Source organism: Bos indicus x Bos taurus, chromosome 6 (genome assembly GCF_003369695.1).
Source record: "Bos indicus x Bos taurus breed Angus x Brahman F1 hybrid chromosome 6, Bos_hybrid_MaternalHap_v2.0, whole genome shotgun sequence".
Taxonomy (NCBI): Eukaryota; Metazoa; Chordata; class Mammalia; order Artiodactyla; family Bovidae; genus Bos; species Bos indicus x Bos taurus.
The window spans coordinates 103,033,006-103,055,615 of record NC_040081.1 but is presented as its reverse complement, the minus strand read 5'-3'; the positions used below and the strand labels follow the sequence as shown (position 1 = coordinate 103,055,615).

At 41.6% G+C, this 22,610-nt stretch overlaps 1 protein-coding gene across 7 annotated transcripts in view; it reads left to right on the top strand.

Annotated features, from left to right (window-relative positions):
* Window positions 1-22,610, top strand: part of EVC (EvC ciliary complex subunit 1) — a 108,199-nt gene that overhangs the window by 21,194 nt on the left and 64,395 nt on the right. For all 7 annotated transcript variants that reach the window (XM_027545012.1, XM_027545009.1, XM_027545011.1 and 4 more), the window contains 3 exons: window positions 14,349-14,447; window positions 17,336-17,473; window positions 21,019-21,177. In XM_027545012.1, the coding sequence (XP_027400813.1) occupies window positions 14,349-14,447; window positions 17,336-17,473; window positions 21,019-21,177 (396 nt within the window). The remainder of the gene's footprint in view (window positions 1-14,348; window positions 14,448-17,335; window positions 17,474-21,018; window positions 21,178-22,610) is intronic.

Genomic DNA, 22,610 nt, shown 5'->3' with positions numbered 1-22,610 from the left:
ATTCTTGCCTGGGAAATCCCACGGATGGAGGAGCCTGGCGGGCTACAGTCCATGGGGTTGCAAAAGAGTTGGACACGACTTAATGACTGGGCATGTACACATGTGGGGTTAAGCAGATGGCTGGGTACCTACTCTCTGGACACACCTCTTGATGGAGACAGAGAACAAAGAGAAAAGTATTTTTGGAGGAAGGATAATGGTGATCATAAGATTTAGGATCACTAACTATTGAGCGCTTACTACACACTAAGCCTGGGGCTGTCACACAAGTGGTTATGTTAAACCCCATAAAACCTGGCAAGGTAGGTGCCATTAATATGTCCACTTTACAGATAGGGAAACTGAGGCACAGAGAGGAGACAGGCCCTAAGTCATAAAGTGCTAAGTTGGGGCTGAGATGCGTAGTTGCGTACCTTGTCTGAGTGAAGAGAGGAGAAATCAGAGCCATGGATGTCAGGAAACAAGATAGTCTGCCAGACACACATGAATCGATACTGGATCCAAGCCACAGGAAGTCAGAGGAATGAGTCCCACTGCAGTACAGAAGCCCCTGGGCTAGCCAGGCAGCAAGGCCACTCGGGCTAAAAGAGGAATTATCGGGACTTCCCTGGTGACCCAGTGGTTAAGACTCCACCCGCCTACTGCAGGGGGCACCAGTTCGATCACTCCCTGCTCAGGGAACTGGATTCCCACGTGCTGCAACTAAAACCTGGCACAGCCAAATAAAAAAAATTTTTTTAAGAGGAGGAATCATTTCTCCTTGAGACATATCCTCTGAATTACTGAGTGAGGGAGGAGACCTCCTGAGAAAAGGGATGAGAGAGAAGACCTGTTAGGAAGAGAAGGGGAGGGGTAGATGGAGAGAAAGACAGACAGACATAGATAGGCCCACAGGTGCTCCATTAGAAACTGGGAAAATAAAAGGACATTAAATTGAAGATAAAACAGAAAGAAGTTTTGCTCTATGTAAGCAGAACAATCATCATGATCAGGCCCCAGTATGTGAAACCACGAATCATCCTAGGATTCCAGATTCCTGTGTGGCCCCTGCAGAAGCCCAGGTATGAGACACTCACCCTTCTGAAGTGCAGTCTGCTTTCATCAGTCTCACCTGGTCCTGCTTGGGTGCAGGTGGCCCTGGCAATTCTTTCCAAGGCTCTGCTCCCTGGGGGTGATTGTTTCTGTGCTCAGAGCCCCATCGGGCTGGTGAGGGACATAGTCCTGGCCAGCCTCACCCTTGGAGCAGCCAGCGACTGCCCACAGGGAAGCAGCCTGTTGTCGTGGACAGAGCATTCACCATCACTCATCTGCCCATCTTTCCTGTGGGTAGCCTCCCTACCCTTCTGAGCAGTACCTGCCTTTATGGAGCCTACTGTTCAGGGGAGAGATGGCAATCAAAAGACTGCACAAAATGCACAGAGGCAAAAAATATGACAAAGCAAATAAATGATGGAGTACCATGAGAGTGTATAAGAGACGACCTGAGGGTGTGTAGGCTTTGAGGAGGTGATCAGACTTCCATGGAGGGAGACACTTCAACTGGAACTGGGAAAGTTCCAAGAGCACCAGAAACAAGAACTTCCAGATGTTCAAGGTGGTTTTAGAAAAGGCAGAGGAACCAGAGATCAAATCGCCAACATCCTTTGGGTCATCGAAAAAGCAAGAGAGTTCCAGAAAAACATCTACTTCTGCTTTATTGACTATGCCAAAGCCTTTGACTGTGTGGATCACAACAAACTGTGGAAATTCTTCAAGACATGGGAATACCGGACCACCTTACCTGCCTCCTGAGAAATCTGTATGCAGGTCAAGAAGCAACAGTTAGAACTGGACATGGAACAACAGAATGGTTCCAAATTGGAAAAGGAGTACGTCAAGGCTGTATATTGTCACCCTGCTTATTTAACTTCTATGCAGAGTACATCATGAGAAATACCAGGTTAGATGAAGCACAGCCTGGAATCAAGATTGCTAGGAGAAATATCAATAACCTCAGATATGTAGATGACACCACCCTTATGGCAGAAAGTGAAGAGGAACTAAAGAGCTTGTTGATGAAAATGAAAGAGGAGAGTGAAAAAGCTGGCTTAAAACTCAACATTCAAAAATGAAGATCGTGGTATCTGATGCCATCACTTCATGGCAAATAGATGGGGAAACAATGGAAACAGTGACAGACTATATTTGGGGGGCTCCAAAATGACTGCAGATGGTGACTGCAGCCATGAAATTAAAAGACACTTGCTCCTTGGAAGGAAAGCTATGACCAACCTAGATAGCATATTAAAAAGCAGAGACATTACTTTGCCAACAAAGGTCCGTCTAGTCAAGGCTATGGTTTTTCCAGGGGTCATGTATGGATGTGAGAGTTGGACCATAAAGAAAGCTGAGTGCTGAAGAATTGATGCTTATGAATTGTGATGTTGGAGAAGACTCTTGAGAGTCCCTTGGACTGCAAGATCAAACTAGTCAATCGTAAAGGAAATCAGTCCTGAATATTCATTGGAAGGACTGATGCTGAAACTGAAACTCCAGTACTTTGGCCACCTGATGCGAAGAACAGGCTCACTGGAAAAGACCCTGATGCTGGGAAAGATTGAAAGCTGGAGGAGAAGGGGATGACAGAGGATGAGATGATTGGATGGCATCACTGACTCGATGCACATGAGTTTGAGCAAGCTCTGGGAGTTGGTGATTGACAGGGAAGTCTGGCATGCTGCAGTCCATGGGGTCAGAAAAATTCAGACATGACTGAGCGACTGAACTGAAGAGTCAGAAACTTGGGTTCTAATCCACCCTTTGACACTTATCAGCTGTGTTACTGTGGCTAAGTTACTTTCCCTCTCTGGGCCACTTTAGGATAGGTGTGAAAATAATATACTTCCAGCTCTTACTCTATGGAATTATGGAGTTAAGTTGTCCCACTTTGAAAAGTCTCTGTGGATACATATATCTATGGCTGATTCATGTTGGTGTTTGGCAGAAGCCAGCACAATATTATAAAGTAATTATCCTCCAGTTAAAAATAAAAGAAAATTTAAAAAACACATAGAAAAGAAAAGTCTCTGTGGGCAAAGCTCTGGGCTCTTTGGGGATGTGTAACCAGCATCATTACAGCAGTGTTTAAGAAGCACTGATACTCTGCTAGGCTAAACACTTTAAATGTCTGATCTCATGGAAACCTTACTGCTGTTTTACTCATGAAGAACCTGAGGCTCAGAGATGTCAATTAGTTGCCCAAAATCACATAGCTGGTAAATGGCAGAGTCAGAACCCAAATGAGGTTTGTTTGAGTACAAAGCCTGTGTATCCTCAGAGCCCAGAACAATGCCCTGCATAGAGTAGGTGCTCTGTAGAAATGTGTCTGGCTGAAATCAACATCATGCTGGGAGAAGTGCTTTCTAAGCCTGGCCTTTCATTCTCTGCAGGGCGTGTCTTCAGGTGTGAGGACCTAGAGAAACACAGGGAGGAGGAGAGAACCATGTTATACAAAGACTTCAAATTTTGTTCCTCTGGTAGAGATTTGTTATCACAAGTCAGATTTCAGAAGTGACTCAGACCAGAAGCTTAGAGCTCCCTGGCAGCCCTTGAGGAAGACAGGGTACTGGACTTGTCTAGGAGTTTTTAAGAGCATCTTTAAGAGCAGAATGGCAGAGATGAAAATAGATTAGGGTCTGTGGGAAGGGGGTGGCTACTGTCAGATGAGCAGTAGGACCGGGGGTTTCTCCTGGTGCTGGAAGATTGTCTATCTTGTTTGTGGCAGTGGTTATAGGAATCTATTGTTCAGTCACTAAATCGTGGCAGACTCTTTTGCAACCCCATGGACTGTAGCATACCAAACTCCTCTGTTCATGGGATTTCCCAGGCAAGACTACTGGAGTAGGTTGCCATTTCCTTCTCCAGGGAATCTTCCCAACCCAGGGACTGAAACTAGATATTGGCAAGTAGATTCTTTACCACTGAGCCATCTGGGAAGCGCACAGGAATACATGAGGTAAATTGCATAAAACCACAAACACACATACACACACAAATGAAAGCCTGCAAAAATGAATAGAAAATGAGTAAGGTCGGTTAACTGTACTAGACCTATGTCGATTTCCAGGTTTGATATGATATTAATACCACAGTGATGTAAAATAGCAGACCTGGGGGTAAAGCACACAGAACTCTACTATTCTTGCACCTTCCTCTAAGTCCATAATTATTCTAAATTGAAAAAGTTTTTAAAATTTAAGGAAGTGGGACAAAACCAATAAACATTACTGTTTCGGTTTGGGGTCAAAAAGAAAATAGATTTGAGATGGACATCCTGAGAAAAGAATGTTACTTTACATAGCCTTAGACTTCAGTGGGTAAAAAGCCAGGCCAACTTTTATCTTCTTAGAGCTTATTAGTATTGGCAAGCATAATGAGGCCACAAAAGAAGTCCCAATAAATTTAAGGGCAAACTCATATCAAGCATCTTTTCCAACCACAGTGGTACGAAACCAGAAATCAGTTATAGGCATACGTTGGAGATATTGCAGGTTTGGTTTCAAATGACTGCGGTAAAGTGAATATCATAGTAAAGTGAGTCATGTGAGCTTTTGGTTTCCCAGTGCATATGAAAGTTATAGTGACACTGTACTGTTGTCTATTAAGTGTGCAATGCATATCTAAGAGAACAATATGCAATCTTAATTTTAAAATAGTTTGCTATTTGAAAATGCTGACCATCATCTGTGCCTTCAGCAAAGTGTAATCTTTTTGCTGGTGGAGGATTTGAAATATTGCAAGACTTACCCAAATGTGACACAGAGCCACAAAGTGAGGTAATGCTGCTAGAAAAGTGATGATGAAATACTTGCTCAACACATGGTTGGTACCTTTGATTTATAAAAATGAATGTCTGCAAAGTGCGGTTAAAGCAGAGTTCAATAACACTAGGGATACCCGTACAGGAAGAAAACTGGGAAAATCACAAATACGTGAATATTAAATAATGTGCTACTGAACAACCAATGAATCAATGAAGAAATCAAAGGAGAAATTGAAAACTATTTTGAGACAAATAAAAGTGGAAATAAAACTTACCAAAATCTGTGGAATGCAGCGTAAGCAGTTCCTAGGGGGAAATTCATAGCCATCCAGGCTTACCTCAGAAAATAAGAAAAATCTCAGATGAACAATCTAACTTTACACCTGTAGGAACTAGAAGAAGAAAAAGAGAAGCCCAGAGTTAGTAGAAGGAAGGAAAATAACAAAGTTCACAGTGGAAATAAATGAAATAGAGACTAAAAAAGTAAGCATTGAAAAGATCAACGAAGCAATGTCTGGTTCTTTTAAAAGATAAACAAAATTGACAAATCTCCTGATCAAAAAAGAAGGATCAATGGCTTCACTGGTAAATTCTACCAAACACTTAAAGAAGATTTAATACCTACCCTTCTCAAACTCTTCCAAAATACTGAAGAGGATGGGATGCTTCCAAACTCATTTCACTAGGCCAGCACTTCCCTGATACCAAAACCAGATAGATTCCTGGAAAAAAAAAAAATACAGACTGCCATCTCAGGTAAAAACAGATGCAAAAATTCTCAACAGAATATTAGCAAATCAAATTTAGCAGCAGATTGAAAGGGTTATAGCTTCCCTGGTGGCTCATGGTAAAGAATCTGCATGCAGTGCAGGAGACCCAGGTTCAAACCTTGGATCAGGAATATCCCCTGGAAAAGGGAATGGCTACCCACTCCAGTATTCTTGCTTTGAGAATTCCATGGACAGAGAAGCCTGGCCGGCCCCAGTCCCTGGAGTCACAAAGAATCAGACAGGACTGAGCAACTAACACTTTTCACTTTTTAACACCATAATTAAGTGGGATTTAGTCCAGAAATGCAAGGAAGGTTCAACATCCACAAATCAATCAACATGATACACCACATTAACAAAATGAAGGATAAAGATCATATGATCATCTCAAAGCAGAAAAAGCACTTAACAAAATTCAACATGTATTTATGATAAAATCTCTCAACAAAGTAGGTATGGAGAGAATGTACCTTAATGTAATAAAGACCATACATGACAAACCCACAACTAACATCATACTCAACAGTGAGAAGCTAAAAACTTTGCCTCTAAGATCGGGAACAATACACATATGCCCACTCTTGCCACTTTTATCCACCATTGTACTGGAATTTCTAGGGAAGTTAGACAAAAAAAAGAAATAAACAGAATCCAAAATGGAAAGGAAGAAGTAAAGACTCTTTTCAAAAGACCTGATTTTATACATAGAAAAGACTTTACAGAAAACTATTAGAACTAATGAATCCCATGAAGTTGCAGGGTACAAAATCAACATACAAAAATCTGTCCTGTTTCTATACACGAAAAACAAACCAACAGGAAGAGAAGTTAAGAAAACAATCCCACTTACAATTGCATCAAAAAGAATAAGATACCAAGAAATAAATTTAACCAAGGAGGTGAAAGTCCTGTATACTGAAAACTTAAGACTTTGATGAAAGAAATCAAGGCAGACACAAATAAATGGAAAGATATTCCATGCTCATGTATTGAAAGAATTACTATTGTTAAAATATCTGTATTACTGAAAGCAATCTACAGATTCAGTGCAGTCCCTATCAAAATCTGAATGGTATTTTTCAAATAGAACAACAACAAAAATCCTAAAATTTGTATGGACACATGAGACCCCCAAATAGCCAAAGCAATCTTCAGAAAGAACAAAGCTGGTTATGTCAATTACTTCTCAAAAACAAAAGATGCCTTGCTTTATAAATATGTCTAACTGGCCTTTGACAGAGGTGTAAGGCAGTTCAGTGGAGGAATGTTAATCTTTTCAATGAATTACCTGCAGTTGAGTATTCATAAGTAAACCAAAATGAACCTCAAGCTAAACCTCATACCTCATGCAAAAATTAACTAAAAATGGCTCATGTACTTTAAAGTATTGAAGGAGAAATCAAAAGCTTTTCAGACAAGCCAAAGCTGAGAGAATTCTGCACCACCAAACCAACTCTCCAACAAATACTAAAGGATATTCTCTAGACAGGAAACACAAAAACGGGGTATAAATTCAAACCCAAAACAATAAAGTAAATGGCAACGGGATCATACTTATCAGTAATTACCTTAAACATAAATGGGTTGAATGCCCCAACCAAAAGACAAAGACTGGCTGAATGGATACAAAAACAAGACCCCTACATATGTTGTCTACAAGAGACCCACCTCAAAACAGGGGACACATACAGACTGAAAGTGAAGGGCTGGAAAAAGATTTTCCATGCAAATAGGGACCAAAAGAAAGCAGGAGTAGCAATACTCATATCAGATAAAATAGACTTTAAAACAAAGGCTGTGAAAAGAGACAAAGAAGGTCACTACATAATGATCAAAGGATCAATCCAAGAAGAAGATATAACAATTATAAATATATATGCACCCAACACGGGAGCACCGCAGTATGTAAGACAAATGCTAACAAGTATGAAAGGAGAAATTAACAATAACGCAATAATAGTGGGAGACTTTAATACCCCACTCACACCTATGGATAGATCAACTAAACAGAAAATTAACAAGGAAACACAAACTTTTAATGATACAATAGACCAGTTAGACCTAATTGATATCTATAGGACATTTCATCCCAAAACAATGAATTTCACCTTTTTGTCAAGTGCACATGGAACCTTCTCCAGGATAGATCACATCCTGGGCCTTGGTAAATTCAAAAAAATAGAAATCATTCCAAGCATCTTTTCTGACCACAATGCAGTAAGATTAGACCTCAATTACAGGAGAAAAATTATTAAAAATTCCAACATATGGAGGCTGAACAACATGCTGCTGAATAACCAACAAATCACAGAAGAAATCAAAAAAGAAATCAAAATTTGCATAGAAACAAATGAAAATGAAAAGACAACAACCCAAAACCTGTGGGACACGGTAAAAGCAGTCCTAAGGGGAAAGTTCATAGCAATACAGGCACACCTCAAGAAACAAGAAAAAAGTCAAATAAATAACTTAACTCTACACCTAAAGCAACTAGAAAAGGAAGAAATGAAGAACCCCAGGGTTAGTAGAAGGAAAGAAATCTTAAAAATTAGAGCAGAAATAAATGCAAAAGAAACAAAAGAGACCATAGCAAAAATCAACAAAACCAAAAGCTGGTTCTTTGAAAGGATAAATAAAATTGACAAACCATTAGCCAGACTCATCAAGAAACAAAGGCAGAAAAATCAAATCAATAAAATTAGAAACGAAAATGGAGAGATCACAACAGACAACACAGAAATACAAAGGATCATAAGAGACTACTATCAACAATTATATGCCAATAAAATGGACAACGTGGAAGAAATGGACAAATTCTTAGAAAAGTACACCTTTCCAAAACTCAACCAGGAAGAAATAGAAAATCTTAACAGACCCATCACAAGCATGGAAATTGAAACTGTAATCAAAAATCTTCCAGCAAACAAAAGCCCAGGTCCAGACAGCTTCACAGCTGAATTCTACCAAAAATTTAGAGAAGAGCTAACACCTATCCTGCTCAAACTCTTCCAGAAAATTGCCGAGGAAGGTAAACTTCCAAACTCATTCTATGAGGCCACCATCATCCTAATACCAAAACCTGACAAAGATCCCACAAAAAAAGAAAACTACAGGCCAATATCACTGATGAACATAGATGCAAAAATCCTTAACAAAATTCTAGCAATCAGAATCCAACAACACATTAAAAAGATCATACACCATGACCAAGTGGGCTTTCTCCCAGGGATGCAAGGATTCTTCAATATCTGCAAATCAATCAATGTAATACACCACATTAACAAATTGAAAAATAAAAACCATATGATTATCTCAATAGATGCAGAGAAAGCCTTTGACAAAATTCAACATCCATTTATGATAAAAACTCTCCAGAAAGCAGGAATAGAAGGAACGTACCTCAACATAATAAAACCTATATATGACAAACCCACAGCAAACATTATCCTCAATGGTGAAAAATTGAAAGCATTTCCTCTAAAGACAGAACAAGACAAGGGTGCCCACTTTCACCATTACTATTCAACATAGTTTTGGAAGTTTTGGGCACAGCAATCAGAGCAGAAAAAAAAATAAAAGGAATCCAAATTGGAAAAGAAGTAAAACTCTCACTGTTTGCAGATGACATAGATCCTCTACATAGAAAACCCTAAAGACTCCACTAGAAAATTACTAGAACTAATCAATGACTATAGTAAAGTTGCAGGATATAAAATCAACACACAGAAATCCCTTGCATTCCTATACACTAATAATGAGAAAACAGAAAGAGAAATTAAGGAAACAATTCCATTCACCATTGCAACAGAAAGAATAAAATACTTAGGAATATATCTACCTAAAGAAACTAAAGACCTATATATAGAAAACTATAAAACACTGGTGAAAGAAATCAAAGAGGACACTAATAGATGGAGAAATATACCATGTTCATGGATTGGAAGAATCAATATAGTGAAAATGAGTATACTACCCAAAGCAATTTATAGATTCAATGCAATCCCTATCAAGCTACCAACAGTATTCTTCACAGAGCTAGAACAAATAATTTCACAATTCGTATGGAAATACAAAAAACCTCAAATAGCCAAAGCGATCTTGAGAAAGAAGAATGGAACTGGAGGAATCAACCTACCTGACTTCAGGCTCTACTACAAAGCCACAGTTATCAAGACAGTATGGTACTGGCACAAAGACAGAAATATAGATCAATGGAACAAAATAGAAAGCCCAGAGATAAATCCACGCACATATGGACACCTTATCTTTGACAAAGGAGGCAAGAATATACAATGGATTAAAGACAATCTCTTTAACAAGTGGTGCTGGGAAATCTGGTCAACCACTTGTAAAAGAATGAAACTAGAACACTTTCTAACACCATACACAAAAATAAACTCAAAATGGATTAAAGATCTAAACGTAAGACCAGAAACTATAAAACTCCTAGAGGAGAACATAGGCAAAACACTCTCTGACATACATCACAGCAGGATCCTCTATGACCCACCTCCCAGAATATTAGAAATAAAAGCAAAAATAAACAAATGGGACCTAATTAACCTTAAAAGCTTCTGCACATCAAAGGAAACAATTAGCAAGGTGAAAAGACAGCCTTCAGAATGGGAGAAAATAATAGCAAATGAAGCAACTGACAAACAACTAATCTCAAAAATATACAAGCAACTCCTACAGCTGAACTTCAGGAAAATAAATGACCCAATCAAAAAATGGGCCAAAGAACTAAATAGACATTTCTCCAAAGAAGACATACAGATGGCTAACAAACACATGAAAAGATGCTCAACATCACTCATTATCAGAGAAATGCAAATCAAAACCACTATGAGGTACCATTTCACCCCAGTCAGAATGGCTGCAATCCAAAAGTCTACAAATAATCAATGCTGGAGAGGGTGTGCAGAAAAGGGAACCCTCTTACACTGTTGGTGGGAATGCAAACTAGTACAGCCACTATGGAGAACAGTGTGGAGATTCCTTAAAAAACTGGAAATAGAACTGCCTTATGATCCAGCAATCCCACTGCTGGGCATACACACTGAGGAAACCAGAAGGGAAAGAGACACGTGTACCCCAATGTTCATCGCAGCACTGTTTATAATAGCCAGGACATGGAAGCAACCTAGATGTCCATCAGCAGATGAATGGATAAGAAAGCTGTGGTACATATACACAATGGAGTATTACTCAGCCATTAAAAAGAATACATTTGAATCAGTTCTAATGAGGTGGATGAAACTGGAGCCTATTATACAGAGTGAAGTAAGCCAGAAAGAAAAACACCAATACAGTATACTAACACATATATACGGAATTTAGAAAGATGGTAACAATAACCCTGTGTACGAGACAGCAAAAGAGACACTGATGTATAGAACAGTCTTATGGACTCTGTGGGAGAGGGAGAGGGTGGGAAGATTTGGGAGAATGGCATTGAAACATGTAAAATATCATGTATGAAACGAGTTGCCAGTCCAGGTTCGATGCACGATACTGGATGCTTGGGGCTAGTGCACTGGGATGACCCAGAGGGATGGTATGGGGAGGGAGGAGGGAGGAGGGTTCAGGATGGGGAACACATGTATACCTGTGGCAGATTCACTTTGATATTTGGCAAAACTAATACAATTATGTAAAGTTTAAAAATAAAATTAAAAAAAAAGAAGTTAATCTTGTTTTGCAAATGATCTGTGTACACTACAATTATACATGCCACAGTTTTGGTGTATAGTATTGAATATCATAACTGTGACAATTATGTCAGTTTTGCTAGTCATGTTATTCAAATATTCCTTAAGCCTACTGATTTTTTGTATACTAATAGATTAATCAATTCCTGATAAAGTTGTGTTGAACTTTCTCATTATAATTCTGGATTTATTTATTGGTCAAATAAAACTATACTACTATTTAAAAAAAACTATAAATCTTTTTTTAAAAAAAGGAGGAAGATCTTTGGGATCTAAGCAAAGGGTTCTTAGATTAACACTGATATTATGATCCATAAAAGGGAAAACTAATAAATTGAAACTCATCAAAATAAACTTCTGCTCTGCAAAATACCCTGTTGAGAGGATGAAAACACTGAGGCAATATTTTGCAAACCACATTCTAAAAAAGAACTAGCATTGGAGAATGAAATGGCAACCCACTCCAGTGTTCTTGCCTGGAGAATCCCAGGGACGGGGGAGCCTGATGGGCTGCCGTCTATAGGGTTGCACAGAGTTGGACATGACTGAAGCGACTTAACAGCAGCAGCAGCAGCAGTACCTACAATATATAAGGAACTCTCAAGCCTCAATAGAAATAATAAAGAATCCAATTGGAACATGAGCTAAAGACATGAACAGATATTTCACCAAAAAGAATATATGGCTGACAGGTAAACACATATAGAAGCACATGAAAAGATGTTCAACATCATTAAGCCATTGTTGTTGTTCAGTCATTCAGTCGTGACCTACTCTTTGTGGCCCTGTGGTCTGCGGCACATCAAGCTTCCCTGTCCTTCACCATCACTGAAGCTTGCTCAAACTCATATCAACTGAGTCAGTGATGCGATTCAACCATCTATCCTCTGTCATTCCCTTAAGCCATTCAGTTCAGTTCAGTTCAGTTCAGTTCACTCAGTCATGTCCGACTCTTTGCGACCCCATGAACTGCAGCACGCCAGGCCTCCCTGTCCATCACCAACTCTCGGAGTTCACTCAAACTCACGTCCATCGAGTCAGTGATGCCATCCACCTATCTCATCCTCTGTTGTCTCCTTCTTCTCCTGCCCCTAGTCCCTCCCAGCATCAGAGTCTTTTCCAATGAGTCAACTCTTTTCATGATGGCCAAAGTACTGGAGTTTCAGCTTTAGCATCATTCCTTCCAAAGAAATCCCAGGACTGATCTCCTTTAGGATGGACTGGTTGGATCTCCTTGCAGTCCAAGGTACTGTCAAGAGTCTTTTCCAACACCACAGTTAAAAATCATCAATTCTTCGGCACTCAGCTTTCTTCACAGTCCAACTCTCACATCCATACATGACTACTGGAAAAACCATAGCCTTGATTAGATGGACCTTTGTTGGCAAAGTAATGTCTCTGCTTTTGAATATTCTATCTAGGTTGGTCATAACTTTCCTTCCAAGGAGTAAGTGTCTTTTAATTCATGGCCACAATCACCATCTGTAGTGATTTTGGAGCCCCAAAAAATAAAGTCTGACACTGTTTCCACTGTTTCCCCATCTATTTCCCATGAAGTGATGGGACCAGATGCCATGATCTTCGTTTTCTGAATGTTGAGCTTTAAGCCAACTTTTTCACTCTCCTCTTTCACTTTCATCAAGAGGCTTTTTAGTTTTTCTTCACTTTCTGCCATAAGGGTGGTGTCATCTGCATATCTGAGGTGATTGATATTTCTCCTGGCAATCTTGATTCCAGCTTGTGCTTCCTCCAGCCCAGTGTTTCTCATGATGTACTCTGCATAGAAGTTAAATAAGCAGGGTGACAATCAGATCAGATCAGATCAGTCACTCAGTCGTGTCTATCTAGGTTGGTCATAACTTTCCTTCCAAGGAGTAAGCATCTTTTAATTTCATGGCTGCAGTCACCATCTGCAGTGATTTTGGAGCCCAAAAAATAAAGTCTGACACTGTTTCCACTGTTTCCCCACAATGCTGCTGCTACTGCTGCTAAGTCGCTTCAGTCGTGTCTGACTCTGTGCGACCCCATGGACTGCAGCCTACTAGGCTCCCCCGTCCCTGGGATTCTCCAGGCAAGAACACTGGAGTGGGTTGCCATTTCCTTCTCCAATGCATGAAAGTGGAAAGTGAAAGTGAAGTCACTCAGTCGTGTCCTACTCTTAGCGACCCCATGGACTGCAGCCTACCAGGCTCCTCCATCCATGGGATTCTCCAGGCAAGAGTACTGGAGTGGGGTGCCATTGCCTTCTCCTTTCCCCACAATAGGGAAATGCAAATTAAAACCACATGAGATGTGACTGCATACCTATCCAGATGGCTAAAATAAAAACAGCAGCAACACCAAATGCTGGTGAGGATGTGATGAACCTGGATCACTAATACATTGCTGGTAGGAGTATAAAAGCCCACTCCAGAAAACAGGCAGTTTTTCATAAAATTGAACATGCAGTTAGCAGAAGAACCAGCAACTGTACTCTTGGACATTCATCCCAGAAAAACTTATGTTCACTCAAAAGTCTCTATGTGAATGTTCATAGCAGCTTTATTCAGAATAACCCCAGACGGGAAAGACTCAGATGTCCTACAACCGGCGAATGACTAAACAAACTGTGAAGACAGCAGCCTTGGACTTGCCAAGGTGCCCCTGCCTATGGAGGGCCCTTCTTGATTTAAAGGACACCTCCATCCATTGAGACAGGGAGCTGGAGTGGACGACTTTACACATCTTAATTTCTTACAAGTGTTCTTCTGATTGTTTCCACAGAGAAGCAACTCCCCCTTTTCCTTGTCTGTTTTCTTCACTCATGGAAATGGGGAAAGTGGGGGGTTTCCCAAAGAGTAGGCTCCTTATAAATATGTGTGGGAGAGATGAGGCATTTTTCTTTAGAAGCTTCATGAAAACACAGTTCATTATAGACCACTGTCATGGTTTTAAATCTGATGGTCTTTTCCTAGAGCAAAAATTATGGGGGGGAGTGGAGAAAGAAGGTGGTAGGAGAAGAAGGAAGGAAGGGTGAAGATACCATTGTTTAAATCTTTCTTCTTTTGTTTCCCTTTTTGGCAATAGATGTTTATTCAAATTTTTAAAATGTGCCTCCTTGACCTTCTCCCTAAAAAGAAGTCTGATGATGAATTATACCAGAAGATTCTTTCAAAGCAAGAAAATGTAAGTCTTCAACCTATATTGCAAAGTAACTTAAAAATAGTTTATTAAGATATATAAAACATAATATCATAGGAAAGTATCTTTTATGTATAAAAATACTTTATTACAACATACAGTTTTCAACACAATATAATGGTATATAAAGCTATAGGTATAAATATAAAGATAACAATATATATTATTAAAATGTGGAAAAATATTGGAAGTAGGAAAAAAGAATGTCAGTCATATCCAGTACTCAAAGAGAACCACTATTGATGTTATTTTCTGTACAGTTTGGGGGAATTTTAAAATATATACTTGGTTTATTAGTTACAACTCTTAACACCACTTTGCATTCTTCTCGCCTTCTATACAACCTTTATATTGTTTTATGCACAGCAAAACGAATCAGGGCAGTAGAGGTTGATACCATGGTCTGTCTTTCACAAACTCTCAGAATGCTAGGTTTTTCATTTGTGCCATGGGATAGTAATTCCTGTCCTACGGGATTACAGAAAGGAGAAGAGAGTTGTGTATGAGACATGTAGCAAAGTAGCAGCTCAGTTCAGTTCAGTCGCTCAGTCATGTCTGACTCTTTGTGACCCCATGGACTATAGCATGCCAGGCCTCCCTGTCCATCACCAACTCCCAGGGTTTACCCAAATTCATGCCCATTGAGTTGGTGATGCCATCCAACCATCTCATCCTCTGTCGTCCCCTTCTCCTCTTGCCTTCAATCTTATTCAGCATCAGGGTCTTTTCAAATGAGTCACCTCTTCACATCAGGTGGCCAAAGTATTGGAGTTTCAGCTTCAACATCAGTCCTTCCAATGAACACTCAGTAGCAGCTAGACACTGATTATATGATCTTTGCCATCATCATCAATATCATTGCCATTATTATCATAATAATAGCATCACTATCATCAATGTCACCATCACCAGCACCATCTTTGTTATTGTCATAATCATTCTTATGATGACCATCACCACCGTTATCATTATCTTCATTGTCATTCTTATCACTGTCAGCACCACCACCGTCACCATGCTTCTCCTTACTTCCAAAAGCACTACCAACATTTCATCATCACCACCACCGTGTTGACATCACTCTTATTACTCCCATCACCAGCATCATCTGCGTCATTATCATCTTCATCACCGTGACCATCACCCCCTCCACCATCATCCTCATCATCATCACTCCATCATTGTCATCACCCTCACTGCCGCCATCACCATTATCTTCATCACAGTCACCACTGTCATCCTTAGCACCACCACCATGAGGTTCGGGAGACTGGGAAAGAATGTTTCGTCTTCATTCCTCTGGATTCCATGTGGGAGGATCCATCACTACCTCCCAAGGAAAAGGCAGACCATCTTCATTTTTCTTGTCATCATCCTGGGTACCACCACCATTGTGATCATCAGGCAGTGCACACAGGGCTTTACATGTAATCTTCACAGCAGCCCTGTGAGTGGCTATCATTATTTTTGTTTACAGCTGAGGAAGTTGAGGTTCAATGAGTCTAAATGACTCTCCAACAACAAAAAATATTGATTATGTGGTGATACTTGCAGTTATATGAGTAATGAAACAATGTCGTATGTCATATAGCAAGAATAAGAGCTTTGGTGTCTGCAGGTCTGGGATCAAATCTCACCTCTACCACTTACAGAGCATTTTAATTATTATAGTGGCTACTATTCACTGAATGTCATCTGTCTGAGGACTTTAAATGCATTCTTTCCTTTAATATTGACAGCAGCCTTAGAACCTCTGTATGAGGATGAGAAGTACCCAGAAATGGCAGCTGCTTTGGAGAGAAGCAGATAATGCATGCAGTTGGAAGAGTGGGTCTCTGGAGTCCATGGGCCTAAGGGACCTAACCTAGCATACCGCTTCCTACTGGGGAACTTTGGACAAGATATCTCAACTTCCCATAGATGAGTTTCCTCAGCTAGAAAGGAACCCTCATTTCTTTCTGGTAGAGTTACTGTAGAGAATTAGAAGCCACATATGACTTCCACTTGGACAATCAACAGCAGTTTTCCTAATGAACCTGAACCCACACCAGTGAACACAGGTCTGGAGAAAACAGAACTGCCACCCACATTCTATGTGGGGTTTTGAAAGACTCCATACATAGACTTCTCCTTTTCCTTCTAAGATCTGATTTAATTAAGAGAGAGTTGGGGAGACATATATACAAATGTCAGCTTAATTACTGAGAGGAACCTGCTTGCAGGGTGTGACTTAGATATATAGCAATCATGGCTTCCTAACGCTGAATCCGGGATTAACTAAATTGCTTACCTAAATCACTTACTGGCAAAGCTGGGCCACCTCAGACCTCCCCACACACAAGAGGGACCCTTGCTTCCCAGCTCACTCTAGACTGAAGCCACACCAGGGTGGTGGCCTCCCCTGAATGGTCTGTCCCAAAGAGGATGAGGCTGGGCAAGCTAGGCGCTGTGCTCACTTCCTGCTTTTGAACCACCAATCAAATACATATCACTTCCTCCCTGGGGTGTACTAAGTAATCCTTCCCCATGGAAACCAGAGGAGTGGAGAGGAAATATTCCATCCCAACACTCCAGAGTACCATGACATGTTCCTGGAACTTCATCAAGATTGGAAGATACTTTTCATTGTTTTTAAAGTATGGCCTATTTTGGGGGAGGGTGAGGAAAATACAGAAGAAAATACATAATCCAGTATTCCTGAGGCTGTACATTTAATGAGAAAAATAGATTTTTTTCATCAATCCTTCAGTAGGACAATACCCAGAGCATTAATTATCATAAGAAATTTTTATGATAATGTGGTAAAAAATTAAAAGCATTTCTTCTCTAGAATTTAAGATACATTTTCTTTGTCTTTTTCTTTTTTTATCCAGGATTTGGAGGAATTAGAAAAGAGACTTCAGGTCAAGCTGTCAAACACAGAGATGTTGGGTGGCGGTGACTCCGAATACATCACCCTGGCAGATGTGGAAAAGAAGGAAAGAGAATATTCTGAGCAGCTAATAGCTAATGTATGTGGTGGATTTTCTTTCCCCTATAAAAAGCATGGTTTCTGGGACAGTTCATTTGGCAAGATTAAAGAGCTGGTACCTAGAAGCATGTTTAATACTCAAATTCTCTGTTGTATTTGAGTATTAAATATACCCTGGAGCCAAGGATCCCGTTTCTGAAGTTAAGCGATAGAGAAGGTATAATTAAGGGGCCAAGATTTACTGAGGGAGTCTTTTTTTTTTTTCCTTTAATGAATTCTCCTTGTTTAAATTTTAGATGGATCTTTTTATCATTCAAAGCAAATATCGCCCTAACCCTCTGTGACATTACTGCCCTGTGGGTTAGAGCAGATGCCAGCTGCTAACTGCTCAAACTCCAGGCATCACTAATAAAAGCATGTTTTAAATTTCAAAGAGGATGAATGGTTTAGTCACTAAGTTGTGTCCAACTCTTGCAATTCCATGGACTGTAGCCATGGGATTCTCCAGGCAAGACTACTGGAGTAGGTTGCCATTTCCTTCTCCAGGGGATCTTCCCAACCCAGGAATTGAACCCAGGTCTCCTGAATTGCAGGCAGATTCTTTATGGATTGAGCTATGAGGATGGCTCAATCATCCTCAAGAGAATGGCTTCCCTCAAATTCTCTTTTTTGCTTTGACATTCTACTACCCACTGTTCACATATTCTGAATTAAATAAATATTTCCTTGGCACCCAGGTGTTATGCTGGACACTAGAAATTTACAATGAACTTAGACCTGGCCCTTGTGGGAAGATGCTCAGGCCAGTCTGGTGGGGGTACCAATAGGTGAGCAGGTGAGGACTTTGTGGCTTACAGGGACCATGATAGATGGATATATGGGAAGCCTGAGGTACAGTGCAGGGAGCAATTCATTTTACTCTCTAGAGTTAGGAAAGTCTGAATAGAAGAAAGAGCCATGATGAGGTTTTGGGGGAAGTGTGGATGGATGCTGTCCAGTGGGTGGGCAGAGAAGGGAGCCAGGGCAGGAAGCAGGCTGAGCAAGATAAAGCCAGAGGTCTTCCCTGAGGGCTTTCATCTCATGCCAAGGAGAAGGGAGTCACTGAAGTGGCAGAGGGTGGCTTGGTTCATTCTGTTTTAGAAGCACTGCTTAGGCTGCTGAACAGAGGGTCGTTAGGAGTTTGGGGGCTAATCCAGTAGGAATTTCAGGAAAACATTTGCAGTAGGGATGGAGAGGTAAGAAAAAGTGGGAGAGCTGAGAGGGTTGTGTCTGAGGAGGTGATGGTGGGAAGAAGAGGGTGTAGAGCGTCAGGTCTATGGAAATAAAGACCCCAGTATGACAGGAAGTCAGGAGGGAAAATGCTGAATGTGGCTTGATACCTTGAGTTGGAGATGCCTGGAGATGGAGCGTCTCCACTGAGCTCAGGTAAGTAGGAGCACACGGAGAACAAGGATGTCCGAGATGAGAAAGCTCAGGGAGGGTGCTTAACCCAGATTCCAGCGGTCCGTGGTCTCCCCAGAGCAGTGGAACATCTTGTCCTTGTCTGACCATTTCAAGCAGAGGATTGATAGTTCTCAGGAGATTCTCTAACATATTGGCAGCATCCAATAATGGAGATGCCCCTGGCCCAGGAGTACCGGGAAGCCTGGCATGCTGCAGTCCAGGGGGTCCAAAGAGCTGGATACAACTGAGCGGCTGAACAACAAAATTGGTATCATCCAATAACAGAAATGCCTGTGGTCCAGAAGTGCATGTAGAAGGGGTAGTAAAAAGCCTTATGCCAAATCTTGGATCCTGCGAGCATTGAAGGAGCAAGATTCAAGAAGAATCAAAACAAGAAGCAGAGTCTAGACCTTGAAGAACCAGGAGAAAATCATGTCATGAATGCTAAGGGAATTATGAGTTTTTCAGAACAATAGAGTGGGCATCCTGGTTCTCTTGCCTCTTCTGGGACGTAGAACTCTGTTTCCAGATGTGCGGGAATTCACAGATGATAGTCCACCTTCATCCTCTGTTGTAGATGCTTGGATGGCATCACCGACTCAATCAACGTGAGTCTGAGTAAACTGCGGGAGTTGGTGACGGACAGGGAGGCCAGGTGTGCTGCAGTTCATGGGGTTGCAAAGAGTCGGACACGACTGAGTGACTGAACTGAATTGAGTCCACCTTCTGGGATAGCGGTTGGAAAGGAGGTCATCTGATGGGATGAGAAGGGCAAGAGCAGGGTGTGAATGTGAGTGAGGAGGTGACGGGGGTCTATAAAGGGTCTGCTGAGCTACCATGAGGCCCGGGAGATGGGAGACAAAATTTTCAAAGAGGTGCCAGTTCTTACAGGTCTAGGCTTTCTCCTGGCCATGCCCAGGAGAGATGGCTGGTTTGATTGACTCAGAGTTTCAGGTCTCCATCTGTCTGTACCCATAGCAGCAAGATCAGCATGGACTTCTGATACCACTAAGCTCTGACTCTCCCATGTGCTGCTGAGCGAGAAATGTCCATCTTGGCATCTGAGGGGTGGAGCCAAGCTAGAGAAAACCACCGCCGTGGGAGCTGAAGGGACCTGAATCCAATCCCCTCTTCCTCTTGACTCTTGGCCAGTGACCTAACTACCTGAGCCTGTTTCTTGTCCTTCCAATACATATTTTATCTAGAAATGAGATGTGTGACACGTGGAGCCTGGCATATAACCTGCATGCCATAAAGAAAAGTTGTTATGACTCCAGATGTCATTCTTTGAGCTCTGGGAGGCTGCATTGACAAAAATTTAGCCCTCAACACTAAACCACTTGGAGATTTCCTGCTCTGCTCTCAGTAAGATGGGGAGAAAAGTGTTAGTTGCTCAGTCATATATGACCCTTTGTGACCCAATGGACTGTAGCCCACCAGGCTCCCCTGTCCATGGAATTCTCTAAGCAAGAATACTGGACTGGGTTGCCGTGCCCTCCTCCAGGGCAACCTCCAGGGCAACCTCCCCTCCCAACCCAGGTCACCTGCATTGCAGGCAGATTCTTTACAGTCTGAGCCACCAGGGAAGCCCAAGGTTGAGGAAAGGGGAAAAGATTGGAAAGCAAAATGTTTTTATGGTTATCATCGTCTCTGCCATACTGTTCTTTTGTACTTTTAGGGCAATAATTAATATTTAAATGGCCATCCATGCTTTTATTTCCAGGATGGATTTAATCCCTTTTAAAGATCCGGAAGCTTCCAGGAGGACACTGTTGAATTTCATGAGCCCCTCCCCTCCCCTCCCCGTCCCAGGCAGCAATCACAGGCTGTTTTTCTTAAGCAGCTGTCTTTCAGCTGCTTAAGCTGGGGAATCTCATTGTGTTTTCCTTCCTTATCAGCCATACACTGGTGTTTGCTGAAAAGCTGCCTTGAAACTGACTGGCACTCACAAAAGAACGAGGAGGAACTTCTGGAGAATGTGATTGTTGCCAAGATAACTTGCTCCGACTTGTGGAAGTGTTTAGAATCTGAGTTTGTGATAAGGGGTGAATAGTAATGCTCAAGCCTGAACCAGACAGCTTTATACCTTTCTTAAATAAGTTTTCTCTCCCCCACCTCTTGCTTCTCATTCTCATTTCACAGATGGAAGCTTTCTGGAAACAGATGGAAAACATCCAGCACTTTCTGGTGGACCAGTTTAAGTGTTCCAGCTCCAAAGCCCGACAGCTCATGATGACTCTGACAGAAAGAATGATTGCAGCTGAAGGGCTGTTGCGTGATTCTCAGGATTTGCAGGCTCTGGTAATACTGGAAGGGGCAGGGAGGGAACGTGATATTCAGACTAGATATATGGAATCAGAAGCTTGGAGGGCTGCAGGGATAGTTAAGTTCCACACCCGTGTACTGTAGATGGGGATACAGAAGCCAGAGAAAAGCAGTGCATCCATTTGTCCATCTATCCATCCATCAGGCATTTATCTATCCATCTGTCTATCCATCCGTCTGTCCATCTGTCCATCAGTCACAGAGATCTGTACATCTCTCCATCCATTCATCCATCCATCCATTCATCCATCCGTCCATTCCATTAATAGAAAAGCCTGCCAGCTCCATGTCACTACAGCATGGAACATTGGTTCTCAATTCTGGCTGCACATTGAGGTTATCTGAGGAGGTTGAAAAAGTACTGCTGTTTAAATCCAAGATGGGTCCCTCTCCCAGAGATTCTGACTTAATCAGTCTAGGATTTTTAAGGTTCCAGCTGACCACAATGAGCAATCAAAATTGACGCCCACTGGTGGATGGAGCTTTGGGTAGCTCTCCTGATGGCCCCATGTATCATCACCAAGGGAGCTTAAAATAATGCCTGTGCCCCAGGCCTTTTGCACAGAAATCCAGTCTGATTGGTCTGAAGTGAAGGTTCTGGCATTGCCAGTTTTAAACCCCCTGCCCCAACGATTCTCATGTGTAACTGGGAATACCAACCACTGGTTCAGAGGAATCCACAAATCCAAATCCAACTTTAAATCTAAGCTTACCCAGTTGAAGCTGTGTGATCTTGAATCAGTTACTTAACCCCTCTGAGCTTTGATTACTGATAAAAAAATTCCATCCCAGGAGTTGCTGCAGGCAGGGCCCTGGGAAATGCTCAGAAACTCATAGTCACATGGGGTTTTGCCCTGGAAGTTTTGGACTAGCCTGGCTGTATGTAAAGCCCAGGACACTATGCACCTATTAACCCTTTCTCTGACCTTGAGAACTCATAAGCTCAGACCCATGCACCCGCCCAGGTCACACCTGACTCAGAAACCTGCAGCAGCCGCCCTGCCCTCAGCTCAAAGACTCAGCTCCTCAGAGACGAGATGGTCCTGTCGAATTGAGAGGTTCCTGCTGCTTCTGCACAAACCGCTCTGTTCCTCAAAGTGTGGTCCACAGACCGGCAGCATCAGCATCGCCTGAGAGCTGGTTAGAAATGCAGAATCTTGTCCCCCTCCCGAATCAGGGTCTGCATTATAACAAATTCCCAGCTGCACGGAGCTGTTTGAGAACTTTCTCTGCTTTTGCTTATCATGTACACGTTGTTTCTTTTCTCTCCTCTGCACTGCTGAAAGATAGACACAGATATTTCATTCCCAGTGAGCAGAGGGACCAGCCAAGCAACGCACCTGGGACCCCTATGCTGTCTAATAACATCCCTCAGCCTGTGCCCCAAACTTCCTGGTTTGCTGTCCAAG